Source organism: Tauraco erythrolophus, chromosome 9, assembly GCF_009769465.1.
Source record: "Tauraco erythrolophus isolate bTauEry1 chromosome 9, bTauEry1.pri, whole genome shotgun sequence".
In the NCBI taxonomy this organism is placed as follows: domain Eukaryota; kingdom Metazoa; phylum Chordata; class Aves; order Musophagiformes; family Musophagidae; genus Tauraco; species Tauraco erythrolophus.
Window position 1 is genome coordinate 5,200,132 of NC_141473.1, and position 20,548 is coordinate 5,220,679.

The following is a 20,548-nucleotide window of genomic DNA, read 5'->3' on the forward strand; positions in this document are numbered from 1 at the left end:
ACTGGCTGCCTGAAGTTTGGAAAACAGGTTTTGTGAGGTATTTAATGACTTGCGACAACTGGTGTTTCTAAACTGGTTCTTTACCATTTTGAAACAGTTGCTAGCATTATATGTATCTTTAACTCTCTCTGCCTCTGACCGTCCCTCTGCCTTTTCCCCTCCTTCTCCCTAGGAGCATTTACATGTCCCGTTATCCTCTTTTCCATACAAGCAGTAAACCAGCATTTCTCCTTCAAGCATTTAACGTGTTTTCTCTCATATGATGCTGCATGGAAATCATCCTAAGCAGGACACGAGACACCAGGAACCTCACTCACAATGACACAGGCAATGTAAACGTGGCGAACATGAAATAAAGAAGGTTTTAAATGCTACAAACCGTGGACCAGTGAAATGTGATATGGTAAAAAAATCACCCCTTGATGTGGCAGGCTGGAAAAGATGTCACAGAAAATCAAGTCAACGAAAAACACAGATTTCAAAAGGTGGCTAATTATTCAGTATTAAGCTAATGATATTTTAGAACTAATTATAATTTCCTTTTCTTCAGGAAATTCAATACTTAAATATTCAATAAAAAACCTTCACTATTCTCTTGCAGCATTTTGTTTTGATAATTTTTATTTTGTTTTGTCAGAACTAGATCCACAGCCTGGCTCAGCAGCTTCTGTGGTATTTGGCTGCAGAATTCAGAGTTCAGTTTTTGGCTGCTCTAAGTAGCAGCCTGTTCCATCCCATACTACTTACAGCCTGTGTTGACAGGACAGGCAATAAAGCTCACACTTACCCAAACAGAATCCTGTCTAACACATTGTAATTATTTTAAATACTTGGAAATTGAGATGGTTTCAATGTATCAAAAGCCACAAAGTCATCAGTAACTCTGTTAGAGAAAAGGCACTGTCTAGTTTGGATTACTGAACACGAAATAACGCAAGTATGCGTCCATCTTACCTGATTATTATTTCTTGTGTTACGACTTGGTCTGTTATTTTGCTTTGGTTGCTCCACATTGTTATCCCTGAAATAAACCCACGACATCAGGCAAATCCCTGTTTAGTTATCTGCCTTCGGGGGTATGGTGTTTTACAAGGGATGAGGCTACAGCTCAGGGATCTGGATTCTGTTTCTGTCTCCTTCCCTTCCTCGCCTTGACAAATAATGTCCGTGTGCTGTGCTCCTGTGTCCATGCAATACAATTATGGATAACAATTGGGAAAGTGCAATATATTTTGGGAAAAAACACTTGAAAACTGGAGTATCTGGATTAAACTACCTAATAGCAGGGTGCTGGCTATTAAACTGCCTACTCCCACTCATAGCAAGTAGGTCTCTTCTTTGAGGAGGTATGGAATTCCTTGTATAGATAAAGCATCTACCTGGCTTGCTAAATTAATCTGGAGCATGCTCTCAGGTGTTGAAATACCCATTAGTACATGTGAAATACCTTTGTTGTCTTCTACTTTTCCTGCAAAATTTTCTTCTTATTGCATCACGCTTAATTACTGCTAATACAGTAGCGGTTACTATTGGCAGCACGAGGAAGAAAAAAACAAGCAGACCATCCCGAAGTGATTATCTAGAGAAAAAGAATTGAATAATGTAAGACAGTAATCTCGTTTAACCTCACATTAAAGCGTTTTTTCTGTTAAAAACACCTTCCAGTTGTAAAAACTACAATCTTCAAATTGTTATAGATCAAAGCTAGTAACTCCACTGAAATTCATAAAGTGCTGTAATCAGAAGAGTAGGATTTGGCCTTATCACAAGTTCTTTCTGCCTTACCCACCCCATGTTGCATGATATGCAAACTTCTTCCTTTTCCTTTTTTTTTTTGAGAATTCGAAAGCAGACAAATTCATTTTGTATTTGCTTACCCACAGTTGATCTGCACGTCGTCTTTGTCTTCCCAAGATATTAACAAATACAAAACATCTGCGTAGTCTCTCGATGTGAAGGCCGGCAAAACCTCCATTTTCCCTTTGCAGAATTTCCTGGCTCTCGCACGAGCCAAGTGCTGCTTGCTGCAGGCACCTCCTTAACCCCTCTCATTCCTGTGAGACCCTTTCCGTGTATATAAAGGCTGCTGGTTTCCTTCTCAAGCTGTAGTCTTCATCTCTTACATCCATTTTATCAGAACTCTGGTTTAAATACCTAAGTGAATATCTCAACTACCTATTTAAAAAATGTGACAGCAATTCTAAGCAACTAATGTATTGCTTTTTATCTCAGGTGAAACAGAGGTCAAATTCTTGCTTGGACCGACTTCCTTGATATCTGCAAACCTACACATCAGATAATAATGTTTGTTCTTCAAGTCAGTCCCATGATTAAGTGTCCCATGCAGCAGAAAAAAACAGTTGAAAAGAGACTGAAAAACCCCCCATTATTAGTATAGTTTTTGATCAGACACTGGAGCAGAATGAAGGCCAGTTTCACTGTCTTACCCACGTGAGCTGGACCGCTGTCAACGCTTGCCGCCGTATCCCGACTGGTTGCAGAACGGAGGCGCCCATCCGGAATTGCAGTGGCAGTTCCCGTTGTTGTTACACACCTACAGTCGATACAACTGGATTAGTCAAGCGAACAACACCTTTCTGGAAAGCAGCCACTTTCAACCTCCAGTACACGTTTGGAGTTACACGTCAAGAACTGTATGTGGAAACAAGAAATATTGCGTAGTATCGCTTGGAAATAAGCTCTCCTCCTCCATAAGATCCCGAAACACCGAGTGATACTGACACCAGAAGCTTGTTCTCTGTAGAAGTTAATCTTTGTTTTGCCATTTGCCTGCTGTACATTACAGTGCAGAGAATTCAATTTTACAACCTTTGGACTCCATTTTGCTTTTTCATATAGAAAGAGATAAATCGGGAATCACTAGACTGTCCTCCTTAGAGGAATATTTGCTTTTACAACTTGGCAAGCTCAGTAATATTAGAAAATTCCCTGGGGAATCCAGAAGAAATGTCTTCCAGTGTTAGTACTAGGAGGTTTTGCAGTATACTGGCAACATGAATTGCAGATAAAAAAATGGACTTAACTTTAATACAGATCAGAAAACCTCAAAGCCATTTGGCTAGTTGTTGCTTTTATGCGAGGATTTTACACCTATCTCTGTCTTCTACAAACAGGGCATGAATACATCCATCTACTCACCCCATTATCATTACACTTCTGCTTTACGTCACAGCTGTAGCCCAGACGAGTTGCATCAACACATTCAAAATCTACACAGGCCTGGAAAAAGTATTTAGTGTCTTTCAGACCCAAAACCCCAAAAAATCCCATTCTTTTATAAATATACTACATAAATGTATATGTTTACAAGTCTACAGCTTTTGCTTAGATGTCAAGAAAAGGGCTGATAGAACATTCAGTACTTCACAATTTTGTAGCAGTGTTTGTCTCAGATTTCCTAAGTCCGTGGATGCATTTTGATGGAGTAATTTGAAAAAACGATAATGTAGTTCACTGCATCCCAGTTTTTGAAGAGCTATTAATTGTTTGTATGTTTATATCTGAAAAAGCAAATTTTGTGTTATATTATGGCCTATGAATACGACAGCTATGGTAATGCTTTGGAAGTTAAGAACTTTCCAGTTGGTGGAATATATTCTGTAGTGCTGCTGCGATTCATCTTACCTTCTTTTCTCCACAGGCTGTTCCATCATGAACTTGAGCAGGGTCAGGGACATCTGACCCTAAGTCAAAGTCAGAAGACCAGCATAAAACCCCAGATGCATTATTGACAACGCTCCAAGCAGGAAGATTTTGAAGACTAACAGATGTGCACTGGAGCTTGCCGCACAGACTGTGCCTGTGTTGAACGAATGACACTCGGAGACAAGGTGAACAGAAAAAAACCACAGGATCAGTGCAAATGCACCATCCAGTCAAACTTTTTAGCTTGCGTTTCAAGGAAATATCTTTTAATCTCATGCTCTAAGATTTTGTAACAGAACATATTTTTACATTAAGATTTTAGGATTAGCTTTTATTTGCTCGTGACTTACTGAACGGGACATTTCTTGTACACTCCACCTCTCATTCCACAGTTTCCAAACCTGTCTCCTTTAATATTTGCTTTTTCAAAGCATATATCAGGTGCTTTTCGTGCCCCTGTACAAAAAATAGTGAATGTTAGTGTCATTAGTAACATTGAAGGCAGCTACACTGTCTTAAAAATATGAAAAAGAAAAGAAAATGGGAAATGTTTATTAGGAGACTACAAGTCTTTTTACACTAAATTACAAACATACCTTTTCCATATATAGATTCACACTGGGAATCAAAACTCTGGCATACTCCGTAGTAGCAATAGCCTTCGTGTTGTCACACGGGTAACCATTCATGATATAAACGTCCGTCTGGACAGTAAGGCATTGCTTCCATTGCAGTATTCCGGTAGATCGCAGAAATCCATTTTGGATCTGCACTCTGCTCCTGCACTTTAACTAGAACCAGAGAGGAATGCCGCCTTACTTTTATTTTGCACCAGTGGAAGTTCCAACACGAAACAATAACAACTGGGAGCCTTTTGTGATTTTAAAGGAAGAGAAAATAGTTTTTCAGACCAATATCCTAACGAATGTCCAAAACTTCCCTCAGTTTCCTATGGTGGTGGCTATGAAGTTTGTTGAGCTGAGCCTGCAGAAGACTAGGGTGGTTTGTACAAACGCACGAGTGGAAATTAAAAAAGCAGCCAGCTATCACAGACTTTAGGAGAAGCTTGGTGTTGCATGATGGAGGTCACTGCTACTGAGTTCCCGGGTTGCTCCTGCCTCCTACGAGGGATAACACAGGGACGACATTTCATTCTAAACTCCTTGCCAGGAGCCATTAGACACCAATTCTCTGATTACATGCTGTCTACTGGTGAATGTAGTTTGATAATATGAAAATATGTCAAGAGTACTATGATAGCTCTTTTCAAACATTAAAAAAACATGAGTAATTAGTATCAATTTAGCTTAATAAAACATAGAATCATGGAATGGTTTGGGTTGGAAGGGACCTCAAAGATCATCTAGTTCCAACCCCCTGCCATGGGCCGGAAACCCTCCACTACACCAGGTTGCCAAAAGCCTCATCTAGCCTGACCTTGAACCTTCCAGGGATGGGGCAGCCACAGATTCTCTGGGCAACCTGTTCCAGTGCCTCATCACCCTCTGAGTGAAAAATTTCTTCCTTATATCTAATCTAAACCTCCCCTCTTTCAGTTTAAAGCCATTGCCCCTTGTCCTATCACGACTCGCCCTTGTAAAAACATAACCTACCTTGCAAACGTTCACCAGCACAGTCCCTGAGCACAACTGCGATCCAGGCGTGAGTTTGCAGGTTGCAGCATCACAACAAGGGTTAGAACATTCCTGAAGAACAGCCACGGATAAGGGCACACAATGGTTTATTACCTCGCTATACAGCTAGGAAAATACATCATCACACCGAGTGCACAGACAAACCACAGTTTTAATGCACTGTCTCTCTTGCATGTTCTGAGGTTGAGGGACCTTCTGCTCTGACAGAAATGAGCACACAGGCTGGCTGTATTTTTTTACTACGAGTCTCAGAAAAACATCTGGTTCGATGTGTTGTGGCACGGGGTATAGGACAGGTTTACACTTTAAACAGGACACTAAAAGAAGCAGAACACTTTGGGTTTTAAATAGCACTTCGTATCACCCATTCCCATATCTTATTTTTCCTCTACACTAGCAGTTCGATGTAGAGAACATTGGTATCTTCTCATGACTTGGAAGAAGGCCTGCACAATGGAACCAGGGTTTGCTGACAGCCTTTCGGTTTGTTGGTGTCTTTTTGAAACACTTTATTTTCTAAAGAACAAGTCAATATATCCCATTCTTTCAGGGACATCTTGACAACGCAAATATGACCAACAAAAGTAGTTTTACCTGTGGGCTAAGCTTAAGGGTTACAGTTTAGGAAATCCGTAAGTGCTCTACAGATGAATATTCTCTTTTATGTAATAGAATATCCACGTTCCTAAAAGCAGCACAAAACCCAGTGGTGGTTCCACATACTCTGCACTGAATGAGCTCCTTTCTTAAGAGTTGGCTCAAAGTTCTGTGAAGTCCAGTAGCCCTTAACTGAGTTCATATCAAAATGAAAGTATGATTTCAGGCTTTTTCTAAAATTTACCTTCATATTGCTTTCAAAAATGTAAATTTACAAGGAACAACACCTCAGATATTAATGTGAATCAAGTATACCAAAAGGCCAGTATTATATAACAAAATATCATATCATATCATATCATATCATATCCAAGAAGTATCCAGTTGAATTTCATTCATTACCTGCGGTTTGCCGCAGTCGCATTCCTCGTTGTTATCGACCACATTATTACCACAGACGGGTTCTTGTAACACTTACTTGTTTTGGGAGGATTTATAAGGCAGTTTCCTCCTCCGTTTAGAATAAGGTTCTCAAAATCATCAGCGCTGCAGGTGCTGAAATTCTGGATCCACTGAAAAGCATAATGTTATTTTTTGTTAGAAATATTTGCTTACAGGAAAAAAATACCAACTCAAGCCCTTAAAGTACTGTCATCAATAATAATATCATAGTTTTGAAAAGTTAGGAGATCATGAGATACTTCATTTTTACTTTATTACATTAGATTACAACACAAGAAGAGTTAAAAATACTATGTATAACTTTCAGAAGCTGAAGAGACCATCAGATTCTGGTGTCCTATATAAACAGATTGTAGGAATTCTTTGTCTGTACTGAGTCTACAAATTCTTGATTAAAAAATACTTTCCAGAAAGACATTCACCGTAACTTGGAGTCCCTAAGAACTCAGGAATGCATCTTCTTGTAGTAGTTTTGTCCAGTGTTCAACTACCCTGGTTTATTAATACAAATGTGAACAGACAAAATAATATGATATTTTCTTTTAAGAGGAAGCCAAAGAGCAAATGAACTGAAAGAAACATAGGCTGAGAGGTTTTGTTAATTAACTATTAAGAGAATCTGTGTGAAGGATGCATGTTTGCACAAACCCAGTGAATAGACGTAAAGCATTCTCAGCAGGGTAAAACAACCAGCAACACATTATCGTTAAAAAAAAAAATATAAGGAAATCCAAATAAGTTTTTAGGAATGCTACAAATAAAGAATGACTGGATTGGAAAACAGATAACGTTTCAAATAAATAAAAATGATGTCAAGATCTGAGTCAGTGAATTCACCTCTGTGATTAAACGTTTCAAACTATTCCCCGTTCACAAAAGTTCTTCAAGATTCATGGAAATTTCACAGCATATAAGGCATAGTCACTGCAGATAAATAACAATTATTAAAGTAAAATAACTAGAAATCTTACTTATCTGTGCTGTGCATGATATACGATGCGGGACACCTTTTGTCGTCATGTTTCATCCCGAGATTATGCCCCAACTCATGTGCAACTACTGTAGCATGATGTAACACATGGTTGTGATTCAACTAACAAAGAGAATCAGTGTTAAAAAAAATTGTGAAATTAAAGAAAACACCATGTTTCTACCTACTGATTTACTCAAGCCATAGAGCTCTCAGAGGCTACCAAGACAGAATACTAAATTGTATTGCAAAGTGAAAGCAGCAAGAACAATTTGTCACTGCTTATCTTCAGGTAGGGCCAGATTCTGCCACTTTTCCTCTTCCTTCCATTAGATCATATTCCGAATAATTACACAGGTAATCAGTCACACACTGATTTCAACGGAGTCTTCAACAACAAATGTACTGTTAGAGAACAGAATCTGGTTTTGAGATTGTCCGCCATGTTGTGGCATCCATATTGTAAGGACAGGAACCTCTGGAGATGCTGGTTCTGCCCCCAGGGTGAAGGAGAAAAAAATAGTTTCTTACCAATTTTGCCAAATTTAAAATTTTTGCCTGTTTACAACCTTATTGTGGAGAATTCCAGACACTTGAGAATATAGTGCATTATGTTCACTTCTGTCCACGGAAAGAGCCGAGAAATATACATTATTTTGTAGCTGCGTTCCCATCCCAAAACCACTGTGGTTATGAACTTCAGTGGTATGAGGATGGGCTTTCTTGTGCAACTTTGAGTTAGATGAATTACAAAAGGTGATAAAAAAATAATTACAGGACTAAATCAGCCAAGTGGTTCGGAAGTGATAAAGAGAGAAATTAGGAATGCTTCTTTTTTTTTTTTTTTTTTTATATCTAAGTATAAAAATATCACAAATCTTTACAAAAGAAACCCCATGAAAGAAACCATACAACTCCAAGTCTAGTCTCCAAGACTGGGGTGACTTGACCAAACAGGCCAACAAAGTGCACATGATTTATGAGGATGTTCCGAAAGGTACCTCTGTGGAAACAATATCTGGCAATAGCAGTATCTACAACGCTGGGTTTTGTAGATGCCCAGGAGAAAGCCTTCAATTGTTCAGATACCTCTTTGTCCCACCAGCTATCTATGATAGATAGATATCATAGATATATCTATGATAGTTAGCAGCTCCCATGTTGGTTTCTTCCATTAACCACAACATTATGTACTTACAGTGCTGATTGACCCTCCCTGGACTTGCGAGCAGACGGTACCCACAAAAGCCATTCCAAGGGATCCATCGTACGAGCTTCTACCTCTGCAACAAAAGCAGTTTGAAGTTGTTGTTGAAAGGGGCTGAAAGTTCACAATTTCTGCTAAAAGACACTGATGAGTTTGAAACAAACACAGCAAGACAAAATTTGGTTTTCTTGAAGTCAAGAAGAAATTTATCACCATATCAGGGTTTCACTGTAATTAATATGAATATCTGAATAATATAGCTTGAAAATAACGATCAATCACCTATGTCTGCTGTGTCAGTGCTTCTGAGTGCACAGAATCACATGATGGTTGAGGTTGGAAGAGACCTCTGGAGGTCATCTGGTCCAATCCCCCTGCTCAAGCAGAGCTACCTAAAGCCACCTAGATACGATTAACTGTGAAGAATGTATTATTCTTTCTTGTCATTTTTCCAGGTTCAAACAGTTTGTAAGTTGAGTGAATTTTACTCTGGTTATGTTTTCATGCGTATACAAACCCTGAATCATATCCAGTAACAACACTGGCAGCGTGACCAGCTTTCCCAGTGAATGAAGACTTACATTATGAGGTGGCTAACATCATTTCTCGAGCGTTTAAGAAGATCGTTCTGTCTCCAAGAAACAAATCTACTCAGTACGTCTCCAGCGGAACTATCCGTTACAGGTATGCGGTTTGCATCTGTCCAGATCTCTAATCCAACCAAAACAATCTGGATGTTTAATGCTCTATACATCTGAAAAAAAAGGTAATAATTATTACTGTCCATCAGTCTGTTTCAGCTGAATTCTGAAAGATTACATCACTACTACTGAATAAACAATAAGCTGAACATAGTGAAGAGACAGAACTTTATTTTCTTTGAAACTAAGTATAAAACATATTTATAAACTAGAATAAAAATATTTATAATTTACAAACTAAATATAAAATAATATTTATAATACACAATCAAATAAGGAAAGAACATATGACTAAAGGCAATCTACTTCGTGAAGGTACATAAACATATCTTTCAGTAGTAGAAGTTGGAGAGTCCACATTCATTCCTTTCGTTAGCTAATTGTCTTGAGGAGAAACTGGGAACAGATGATCAGAGAGCTTACGGAATTGTTCACAGTGCTGACAGTTTGCTTAATAAAAATCTACAAACATGAGAAACACTTTTTCTGGGAATGTAAAACGTTCTGGAGACCTCATGTTCCTCAAGCAGTCAAAGTCTGGGAGCACACAGAAATGGTTTAAAAACATCTTGCATTTCTCCTGTGCTTGAACCTCCACAAGACTTGTGCACAGACTCGAGATGTGCCTTGAACGTGTTACAAATCACTGAATAGCTTCCAAATACAGTTTCAGATTTGTGTTAGCTGTTCTTTTGAAAACCATGATCAAGTAGAAACTACTGAATCTAGGCAACTTATCTGACCTACCCCATCGACATAATTAATCAGCTCCACTGTTTCCATTTGCACTGCAGCAGGATCAGATTTCTTCAGCAAAAACTGTAAAACACCATATGAGAATGTCAGAGAAAAAAATTAATGAATGAATAAAATGTATTTAGCATCGGATGAAATCGTTACCCTGTTGTTATCCACAACCATAAATAATTCCACGTAGCTTTTCTGTGGCAAGACAGCTCGCTTCTGCAAATGAAAAGCACAATAAGTCAACACAATAACTAATGAGTTCAAGGTTTTTTACTTATGTTTCTCATGATTTTAATTTCATACATTTATAAAACGATGCATTTTTTAATGTGGCCTCAGAAGTCAATTTGCCTTAGATTTCCACATAAATATCTACACGTCAGTAATTATATCTGGTCAGACACTGGGGTGCATGAGCTGAATGGCAGCTTCATGCCTTTCGTGTCATACCCACGACTGTCTCGGGCAGAGCTCCGCTCTTCTGCTAAGGGATTGTTCAAGCTATGTTAAATTCCCACTGTTCTTCTGTTTCAGGATTTCTTTAGTACTCTCACCAGAGTGGGGTCCATGAAAATTAAGGCAACAAGGAAATGGCCTGCCAGGCCAAACCCACCTGCAATGATATCATGCCAAATCAAGAGCCCTGGAGACCCTTGGCTGCTGGACCAGACTGAGGAGATGGCTTGGACTGCAGCTCTCAAGAGAGAAACAGAAAGGTATTTACCCTCAAAAGCTTTTCCCTGCTAGAGGTACTGTTTGATAAAAATGTGTCTTTCACAGATTGCTTCACAAATATCTTCTCGTGATGAAGGCTGCCATTCAGCACCCCGCATTGGAAGGGGATACCTGCATATCTTCTAACTGGTAAAACACGTGTTCAAATGTGCTGGACGTGTTGAGCGGCTCCATTCCATACCATTTGCCACCAAGGTAGAGAATTCCTCTAATAATCATGAAAGAATGAAAAATTATTCCAAATTTTTTCTTCGTGGTTATGAGTAGGTGAGTGAACGACAGCAGAAGACTTAAAAACTATAATTATTCATACCACTATGTTGAAATAAATTATTATTATCTTAGCTTATCTTAGTATAAGAGGTAAGTCCAAATGCCCAACAGGATCTTAAAAGATGAAACAGAAATTATTTAAAATTCTTAATGATACATAATTTTAGGATCCTTGAATCAGTTACCAGGAAATCCAAATTGTTACTGAATGAGTCTGGATTGTGGGTACGGAGCTGATGCAAAGAGTCTCTTTTAGTCTTTATCTCCAGTCTCACTCCTAGCCCCATGCAGCTGCACTAATTTAGTGTTTTAGAAAAAGGTATCTTCTAAACAGAAAAAAAAGGTTAAAAGCAATCACCAGGGTGTTTATGAGGGCAGCAGCAGCACTGCACTGCTGAGTGCAGCTAAGTGTAAAGATTTTGCATTTGCCCATGGCTCAGAAACACCTGGTATATGCCCATTTGCTGTACCAAAGCCTTTCAGAAGCTATTATCTTGTTCTCCAGAATCTCAAAACAGTATTTAGAAAAAGAACTCTCTAGTTAATATCCTATAAAAGCAAATCCTCAAAAATGTGAGTTCAAGGTAACCGAAGGGTTTGAGTCTGTGTCAGTTTGCAGAACAGCCAATATGAAATATCTGTTCTGCCTAGTGAGATCCAGTGTTACCTGAAATATCAGTGCATCAACATTTTATTCCTCATTTAAAGGAATGTCAGGGAATGTCATTATTCATTGTGAGTTGCGTCTCACTGTGATACTATCTGTGAAAGATATATGGGTGAACTTTAACCCATTTGCCTCTTCCTGCTTGTCAAAGACATCAAACTGAACAAGGCTGCTACAACTGCAAGTACATCCAAAGCTCAGCTGAAGAGCCAAGCTCAACAAAAGCCGACACGCTCCAAGCACATTCCGAATATCTGCACAATTTGCTGTGCTTGCCGTCTCGTTTTGCCAACTCACATGGACCGATTCTGCAGGGAGACACCACCATCTTTTTTGCACTAGTCTGGCCCCTTTGTTTCTCAAATAAATGTAATTTTCTTGTATTTGAAACATAAAACAATTGTTTCAAATTTGGTCAAAACTTTTTGCACATGAATGCTTTTTCTTTTGAAACATGCCCATTCATAAGATCGAATTTTTCGCAGGAGTGTGTTAAGTTTAGTAAAAGCTTCATCAGAATTTCTTCTACAGAGGTACCTCTGGTCAAGACATTCACGTCAAGTAACAGAGGCCTCAGCCCATGCCCGTGTTCTGCCTGTATTTGGATTATGCTCTCTCGCATATTATCTTTTCCTGTGAAGGGATTTCGAAAAAGGGGAGAAACGTGGTAGTTGAAGGAAGATATTAAACCTCTGAAGAGTTTCAGCTTCATCAAAAGGCAAGATATAAAAAAAATTTGCAAGATAGGATGGTGTTTTCTCTCCAGCTGTATGATGAATAGCAACTGTTTTTTTACTGTTTTACTTTGGTACTGCACAATGAATTGTCCTGAAATAAAAAGCAAGAGGTGGTACCTAAGGCCATCACACGTGCTAAGAGCGAGCATTGAGTCGGTGATTCCTTCAACAGTGCCGTGATAATAACAGTCTGTCTGAAATGCAACAAAACCACATAATTAAGGACAAAATCAGGTGGTTGCCTTCAAATGTGAACTCCTTTTCTAACCAACCGTTTTTTTTGCATGACATTAAGGCTGGCTGTGACAAATTCACAGACTTTCCTATTCTAGAAGTAATCCCAGCCTTCTTGGAGTAAAATGTTCCTGAACATGAGTAGCTACAATGGCATTTGCTCCCTTGGTTCTAGAAAACCACCAGCTTTTTAATTTAACCCATCCCATCTTTTAGCAAAATCTTTTCATTTATGTTGCTCATTGTTCTCAAGGAGCCTCCTCTCAAAGGCTGATCTCTCTCCCATGCACAAAGCATCCAATTAAGCCGCACCGAGCTCATATGCAGCTGAGAGTTGAAATTAAATATAAAAGCAGCATTTGTAAGGCTTGTTTGATTCAGGAGCTCAGAAGTGTAGAGCTTTAAGGCTGCCATTGTACCTTTAACTGCGTACTGTGCAAAGGCGGCCTAATCAGGTAGCTCAAATTCAGTCTTGGCATAATCTCCTGGCATCTCCTTTCACACCTTGGAAAACGGTGATGCTGTTTCACCATAAACAGCCCACTCCTTCGTAAGACACAGAACCTCACATTTTGTGTCAGTGGTAACCGTTAAACAGAAATGCTACATATGTGAAAATTCACAGAAGCCTTTTGCCCAGCAAATACATTTTTCTTCCGTGGATACTTTATGTGCATCTTCCTCTCCTCTGCCAAAAACGTAACTGATTTTCACTGTTCTTTTATGAGATACGAAGACACTCAGAATTAATGGTTGTGCACTCACTTTTGCTTTCAAAATATGGTTAGATGCATATACATCCTTGTTATCATCCTCGGTTCTATCAAATTGTTAGTATGGCTTCAATTCAACTGGCTTCCCTGGTTTGAGGAAACTCTTACACAAAAGGGGAATTTTATTATGTACGATACCTTGGTTTTTGATTGTGTTGCCTCCAGTTTCCCATTATCCCCATATGTATATAGGATAAAGTCTTCACTAACAAGTTTTCTGGAAGCAAAAACAAATTACTGCTCTTTTAACAGTCTAGAAGGCAAGAAATAAGTCAAGAACCCTAGTAAGTACTACATTCTGTTAGCAGCACACTCATGCTAAATGATTATCAAAATCCACAGACATGAAACAAAATACCTCCAAAATGAGTGGCATTATTTGGAAAATAAGTTATTTTGAAATATTTTAACTGAAATATCCATAGAGTAGGATCTGAACAGACTATGTTATATCAGGGCCTGGACTATTACGGGCTCAGGAATGAGGAACAACAGTAAGAGACGAATTTTTTCAAGTACAACACCACTAACAACCCTTCCATCCCTGCTACTAAAGAACTAATTTTGAACTGAATTCTAATTTCTATAAAGTTTTTCTGAAATCTACTATCTTGTGGTGCTGATAAAAAATAAGCAAAATAAATTTCTGCACAACTAGACAAAATATTATTCCTATATCTGCAAGCTAGTACCACAACAGAGACACTATTTAACAGAGTCATTTTGCAATTACTACAATCAGCCACTTAAATGGTTTCTTCTGAATTTTTTCAATATAAAACCACTTGCTTATATTTTTACACTCTGCATACTATATGAAACTACATCCCAAGATGGAATGTTTTCTTGGAACACTCTATCACATACTTATTTTTCTTCAGTTTTAGAAGGTATGTTCCATTTCTAGTTTTAATTGAGTAAGAAAGATTGTCTTCTGAAGGCTCCTGAAAACAGAACAAAAGATATCACTGAATTAGGTGATTTTCTACTTGGTTGTGTCAGTTCCATGTTTTCTTTGACAGGGGAAGTCCAACTACTGCATATGTCTTAAGTATTTACCAGATTTACAAAAACACATTACTAACCCTCATACATTTCAATCTCAGCAGCAGACTCTACATTCTTTCCTATGGAAATTTTAAGTTCTACTAAGCTCTAAATTTTCATGTAGAAGACAGAATGAAAATGTACATAAACTACGCAAGAAATTAAATATGTCTGCCATTAGAGATTTCTAGAGGGGAATGTAAAAATGCAGTCTACAGAAAAAAAAGAAAATGAAAACTTGCACTAATAAAAGAACAAAGAAAGGATGTTCTGGAAGGTTTAATGGGGATTAGGGATGGTTGGACTCGATGATCTATAAGGTCTTTTCCAACCTAGAAATCTATGAATCTATGAATCTATGAAGTGCTCAAGGCCGGGCTGGATGAGGCTTTGGGCAACCTGGAGTAGTGGAGGATTTCCCTATCCATGGCAGGGGGTTGGAACTGGATGATCTTTGAGGTCCCTTCCAACCCAAACCATTCTGTGATTCTATGATTCTATGTTAGTACAGCTAAACCTGGACTGCCACCCTATAGGTCTACAGGCTCAGGAACAAATGGTCCTCAGACGCTGGTGGAGAGGAGGTAGGTGCAGCTTGGATGAAGGTGGCCAGACTGGGTTCCCCAAGAAGGGCATGGCCCATATTTGCACTCTTTGCCCCACGACCACATCATGTTTCGTGACACTCCTTATGTAAATCACCGGCAGCCAGATGAACAACTCACAGATTCTTCCTTCCTCAGTCGGTTTGCACAAAGATGACTCATGCGATTTCATTAACAGTTCCTTCAGTAATGCAACTCGATATCTGCAACAAAGCTAAGTTACCTCACAACTGAAGAATTCAGGCTCAGATATTTCTCTTTCAACTCATTCATTTAACCTGTGCGACTCTGTGGGACCATTTCTGTAAAGTGAGCAGCAGCCCTTTGGGTGTGACATGGTTGAAATCTCCTGGTTATCCAAAAACCAGGTACAATGAGCAGAAGAACACATGCAGCATGGATGTTAGTTTGAGTTTGAGTTCAACATCTAATCTGAGTTGGAGGAAGTGGAAATATTTTCATGTTCCTTCCCACTTCTGTCTTACAAGGCGATTAACAGGACTAGAAGTTTGAAAGCCATTGACTAGAAGTTTGAAAGGCATTAACTTAGAGTGAAATCACAGACCTTCGTGGCAACAAATTTAGTCAAAACTAGTTGAAAATACTAAGAATGTGAAGAGATAGTGCAGGGCACATGTCTTCACAAAAATAATCTCTATATACCATACGTTGTGTGGTTTTGTGTGAATATAGGACAGTATTGTGAAAAACAGCAATGTCAGAAGAAAGAATCAGATAGAATAACAAACCTCATGAGAAAATGGGTGATGTTTCTCTCTGCCTGTCAGACTGCGAGGAATAATTATTTCTAATGTAGAAAGTCTGGATGTCTGTTCAGAAGATACATCTGAAAATAAAGTTTGACATTTCTAAAGAATCAGAAAGGATAAGTAAGATGTTAACGTTGGCATCTGCGCAGTGGTGATTGCCGAAAAAACATTCTGATCCAGCCGTAAATGGAAAAAGAGTAATTTCACCAGGACAGGACCTGACTGCCCATGCTCAGTTTGATCTACTCTGTCTCCACCAGAGCTCTTGGATTATGCTGAGGAAAGTGACAAACCCCAACATTTTCATTCATAGCCAACTTAGACTTTGTTTCTGAGTGGTTATACTAAATATATTCGGCCTCATATATTTCTTTTCAACGTACAGATATATTTTCAATGTGCAGAAATGCTGTTTGGACTTTATTCCAGGTTAATGACTACACCAACCCCAAAACAACTAACGTAAAGTGCTAAAACCTACAAATTCAAGCAAAACTTTTCTTAAACTAGCTGTCCAAAACTAGCTGGCAATCTTGGCTTTAACTTTTCTTCATTAGTTACAAGATAACTGGTCATTCCTTCAGATAGACATTATCACAACAAATTAACTACTGTTGGCAAAAAAAGAATTATTAAAAAAATAATCCTTCAGCCAATATGACAGTAACATCACAGAAAATCCCAAGAACGAGAAAAATTAAAAAAAAACCCTTAAACCTCCTGTATTCAGTGCATATTTTTATGTTAATGAAGAGAGAGTTCAGGAATGGTCAAACCGATTTAAAGCAAGGTAACTTCAGTTTATATCTGGGGTCTTCTGAAGCATGCAAAGAAAAACTATCAAACGCTTTGAACACAATCCCAATTCTCACACTCTGACCTGGATTATTAACTTTGTAACTTTGTCCATAATTTTCAAAACATTTTTTCCTCCATCACCTACACTTTGAACCCGGTGCAACACAGAAAACTTATGCAGCTGCCTTCTGTGTCCATCCACCTGTCCCCTCAGAGTAATTTTTGAAGTAGCTGGCCAGGTAAAATCTGTTGTGCAAGAGATGCTAACATCTCAGACAGAATGATGTTCCTTCAAGCTTTGGGAAGTCACCTCAGTGGTGTCAGGAAGACTGTGCTGGTCTCCAACTCTACAGCAGGGCTCTCTGCTCATGGACGTGTAGTACAATGGTGGATCCAACTTTGCCAGAATGTTTCAGAACTTGCTAGACAGAGAATTGGAGAATATTGTGTCTCCAGAAGAATAAATCCAGTCCCTAAATACTCTGAGGAATGTTTTTCACTGGTTACAGAGCTGTTTGCTGTGGTCTTGCTTTCTAGCTATTGTTAAGTCCTGCATTTGCTCATCTTGTCCCTCTTGCTCATGTCTGCACTTCCTTCTGTTCTTTCCTCAATTAAACCAACTCCCCCTTCAGCCCTCTCCTTCCGTTTAAATCCCTTCACTGGTGTTCCTTTCCCCATTGCCCTGAATGAGGAATACTTACAGTTTCGTTCTGGATATAATTCTGCCACATGCTGCATGCAAACCTCATGAAAAATGTTTGGTTCACCACGCTGCCTCCTGCCATTGTCTAACACTGCGTTTCGTTTGGTCCAGCTGAAACCAACTCTGTCCCAGCTGAAACCAGGACAGACAGCCAAACCTTTGCAAAAGGTTTGTAGCCTTTTACATGATACCAGAATTACTTCCAGAACATCACGCTAATGCAGGTAAAGATACCAAGTCTGCTGAGTATCAGGTTTCAGGTAAGAGTTTTATAAAGACAAAAACAATCTCCAGTGACTTTTTTTACAATTGTGTGAACTTGAATTCATCTTCCTTTGTCTCGTCTGCTCATCAGTCTGGTTTGAGCATTGACTTTGACCAGCAGAGACACAACCACTGCTTTTAAACAGGTTACAGAATCAACGACATGGGTTTTAACAACAAAAGTGGTTTCTTCCTTCTTGACTTGTTCTTTCATGAGGAAACAAAGAGATTTCTTCTCATTTAAGTAGTGCAAAGCCACCCTCAGCCTCCCACATTTCCGTGAAAGGAATTCATAATTGGAAAGAAGCCACAGAACCACCCATTCAAAGCGAGGAGGAGGATTCTTCGGTGTAACAATGATCTCTACCTATTAGATAACATCAGAATTTTTAAAAGCTAGGTGCAGGTAGCATATGTTTAACATTAAAGACCGCCATTGTAATCAAAATGTGGAAGTCGCTATTAGCAAACAGGTCTGCAAAGAATATTGGCACTCAATATTTACTCCTGACTTTGCTCCTAATTTCCAGGAATTTTATTATCTAAATCACAAAATTCATTCTGTTTCGTGAGCTAGAGTGTATGCTGAGCTAACAGTGGAAATGCAGTTGTAGCAATTTAAATTTTGACACCTGAAAGCAAGAAACCATCTTTAATGCAAGTCATAATAATATCACTTTCTAAGAAATATTTCAGGTGTTACATCCAAATCTAGAATCTGAAGCCAAATCATAAACGGAAATGAGTTAATGAAGAATTAAACCAAAACTGTAGGAATTTCCCTCACTTTACTTGGAGATCAAATATTTTTGTCCAGTCTTTACTGTCGATTAGAGTGACAGTAACTACAGTTGTCATAACCAGTATCCTGTATGGAATATGATGTCTACATACCTACTACCTCCTGGAGAAAGAAAACACAAAGAGCTCAACTATAAAAAGCTTTAACCTGTAATCTTTTCCAGACACATTTTTCTTGGACAAGATTTTCTCAATTAGCAGGTCAGCTAATAGCCTAATACCTGGAGAGAGCAGTGATTCGATTTGAAAGGTATGCATCATTACGACCAGGATCAGGGAATACAAGAATACCTGGAGAAACTTTCTGAATATGTAACAAAACCAAAAAGCTTACCTTTTATCCAAAAAGGTTTTCCAGTTAAAGTTAGTCCAAAAGTGAACAAAAGTAGACTGTGTTTTAACATGACTAGACTTCCCAGAGAAACTACTACAGTATCCAAGCAGACACTGTGCACCTGGCTCTTAGCTGGAGAACTAGAAGGACGAGAACCGTCTGCTCCGTCCGAAGGTAAACAACAGAAAAAGCACTCCGATACTTCATCTCTGCTAAGGAAACGGGAAGTAAAATTTAATCCATTAGGCTTGCAAAAAAACTGGTTAGACAGCTTAGCGCAAATAAAAAGCAGCACCTTCTTAGATGCTGATTGGAGAATCCGTGCCAGGATCAAAGTGACTTAATTTAAAGGGCTTTGATACCACAGTGAAATCATACGACATTAGAAACATAAAATATTGGTACCAACAGATAAACGTTTAGGATGTTTATACTGGCTATTGTCAGCTCAGTAAAAACCTCTAGCATAAAACAATCTGCTCTGAAATTTCACCTTGTTCTTTGTTTTCCATTTTTTCATCTTTCCTTTAAAAATATCAAAACCACAATGCACATAAACACACGGAAATCCCCCAAACACATGGAAATCCCCAAAACGGGGATGTTTACCCAGTCCCTTCTATGTTAAAGATAGTTCTCCTCACCAAAAGTCTGGAATTTTGTGCAGCTCATTGCTCTTCCAGGACCAGAATAATCTTCTGAGGCATCACGCAAACACATCGTCACAAAAAGCAGAAAATAAACGTTTCTAAAACTGGATGCACTCACAATGCATTCCAGAAGTATTAAGCACATTCAGAAACTCAAAAAGGAAACTGATACAACACAGTTCTTATGCTAAAACATTAACATTAATTATTTTAATCAATTCATTAATTTAAACAGAGCAAATCCTTTTTTTTTTTCCCCAGTGCCAGTAGACGACACAAAACAATGGCTCAAGTGAAAAAAAGCAGAGATGCCAGCTGCATTTGTAATATCAGCTTATACAAAGCCTATTCGAGTCCATCTTCACGTTTTACAGACCTAATTAACATTCCTCGGCCGAGCACCGGCTGGAAGAACTCGATCTCCCCGGGGCTGATGGGCCGCAGTGCCAGGAGCAGCTCTCCCCGACTCCAGAAGCTGGGATCCTGCTGAAAATTAAATGAACCCAATATTTTATTGATAGCTGCTCTCCTACACGGCACACTATTAGTATGCGACTCGGGAGGGAGAATGGCGCTGCTCCAAATATTGCTATTTCATCAAGGGCCGCAGCACTGACATGCCAAAAGCTTTTCCATCTCTCCAACGGAGATTTATTTCATGAGAAAAAGGACTAACACCGGGATTTTGGTAGTATATATATAGATTTTTGGTAGTATCCTGGGCTGCATCCAAAGCAGCGTGGCCAGCAGGTCGAGGGAGGGGATTCTGCCCCTCTGCTCTCGTGAGACCCCACCTGGAATACTGCGTTCAGCTCTGGGGTCCCCAGCACAAGAAGGACATGGAGCTGCTGGAGCGGGTCCAGAGGAGGCCACAAAGACGATCCGAGGGCTGGAGCACCTCTGCTATGGAGACAGGCTGAGAGAGTTGGGGCTGTTCAGCCTGGAGAAGAGAAGGCTCCGGGAGACCTTATTGCAGCCTTCCAGTGCCTAAAGGGGCTACAGGAAAGCTGGAGAGGGACTTTTTACAAGGGCATGGAGTGACAGGACATGGGGCAATGGATTTAAACTGAAAAAGGACGGATTTAGATTAGATCTAAGGAAGAAATTCTTCCCTCAGAGGGTGCTGAGGCACTGGAACAGGTTGCCCAGAGA

The 20,548-nt window shown here is 39.1% G+C and overlaps 1 protein-coding gene across 1 annotated transcript; it reads right to left on the reverse strand.

The window, feature by feature from the left end:
• Positions 1-281: 281 nt before the first annotated feature.
• LOC104384225 (disintegrin and metalloproteinase domain-containing protein 9) lies at positions 282-18,816 on the reverse strand. Its single transcript, XM_086616798.1, is given in 31 exon segments — positions 282-344; positions 346-432; positions 955-1,021; positions 1,448-1,579; positions 1,895-1,899; positions 2,452-2,475; positions 2,477-2,554; positions 3,160-3,240; positions 3,646-3,820; positions 4,017-4,122; positions 4,263-4,325; positions 4,328-4,367; positions 4,369-4,380; positions 4,382-4,484; positions 5,295-5,314; positions 5,316-5,372; positions 6,321-6,385; positions 6,388-6,490; positions 7,218-7,239; positions 7,352-7,473; positions 8,549-8,633; positions 9,139-9,311; positions 10,006-10,077; positions 10,159-10,221; positions 10,730-10,857; positions 10,860-10,948; positions 12,535-12,611; positions 13,563-13,641; positions 14,292-14,368; positions 15,826-15,923; positions 18,747-18,816. Coding segments are annotated over 31 exon segments (2,436 nt in total).
• Positions 18,817-20,548: the final 1,732 nt, after the last annotated feature.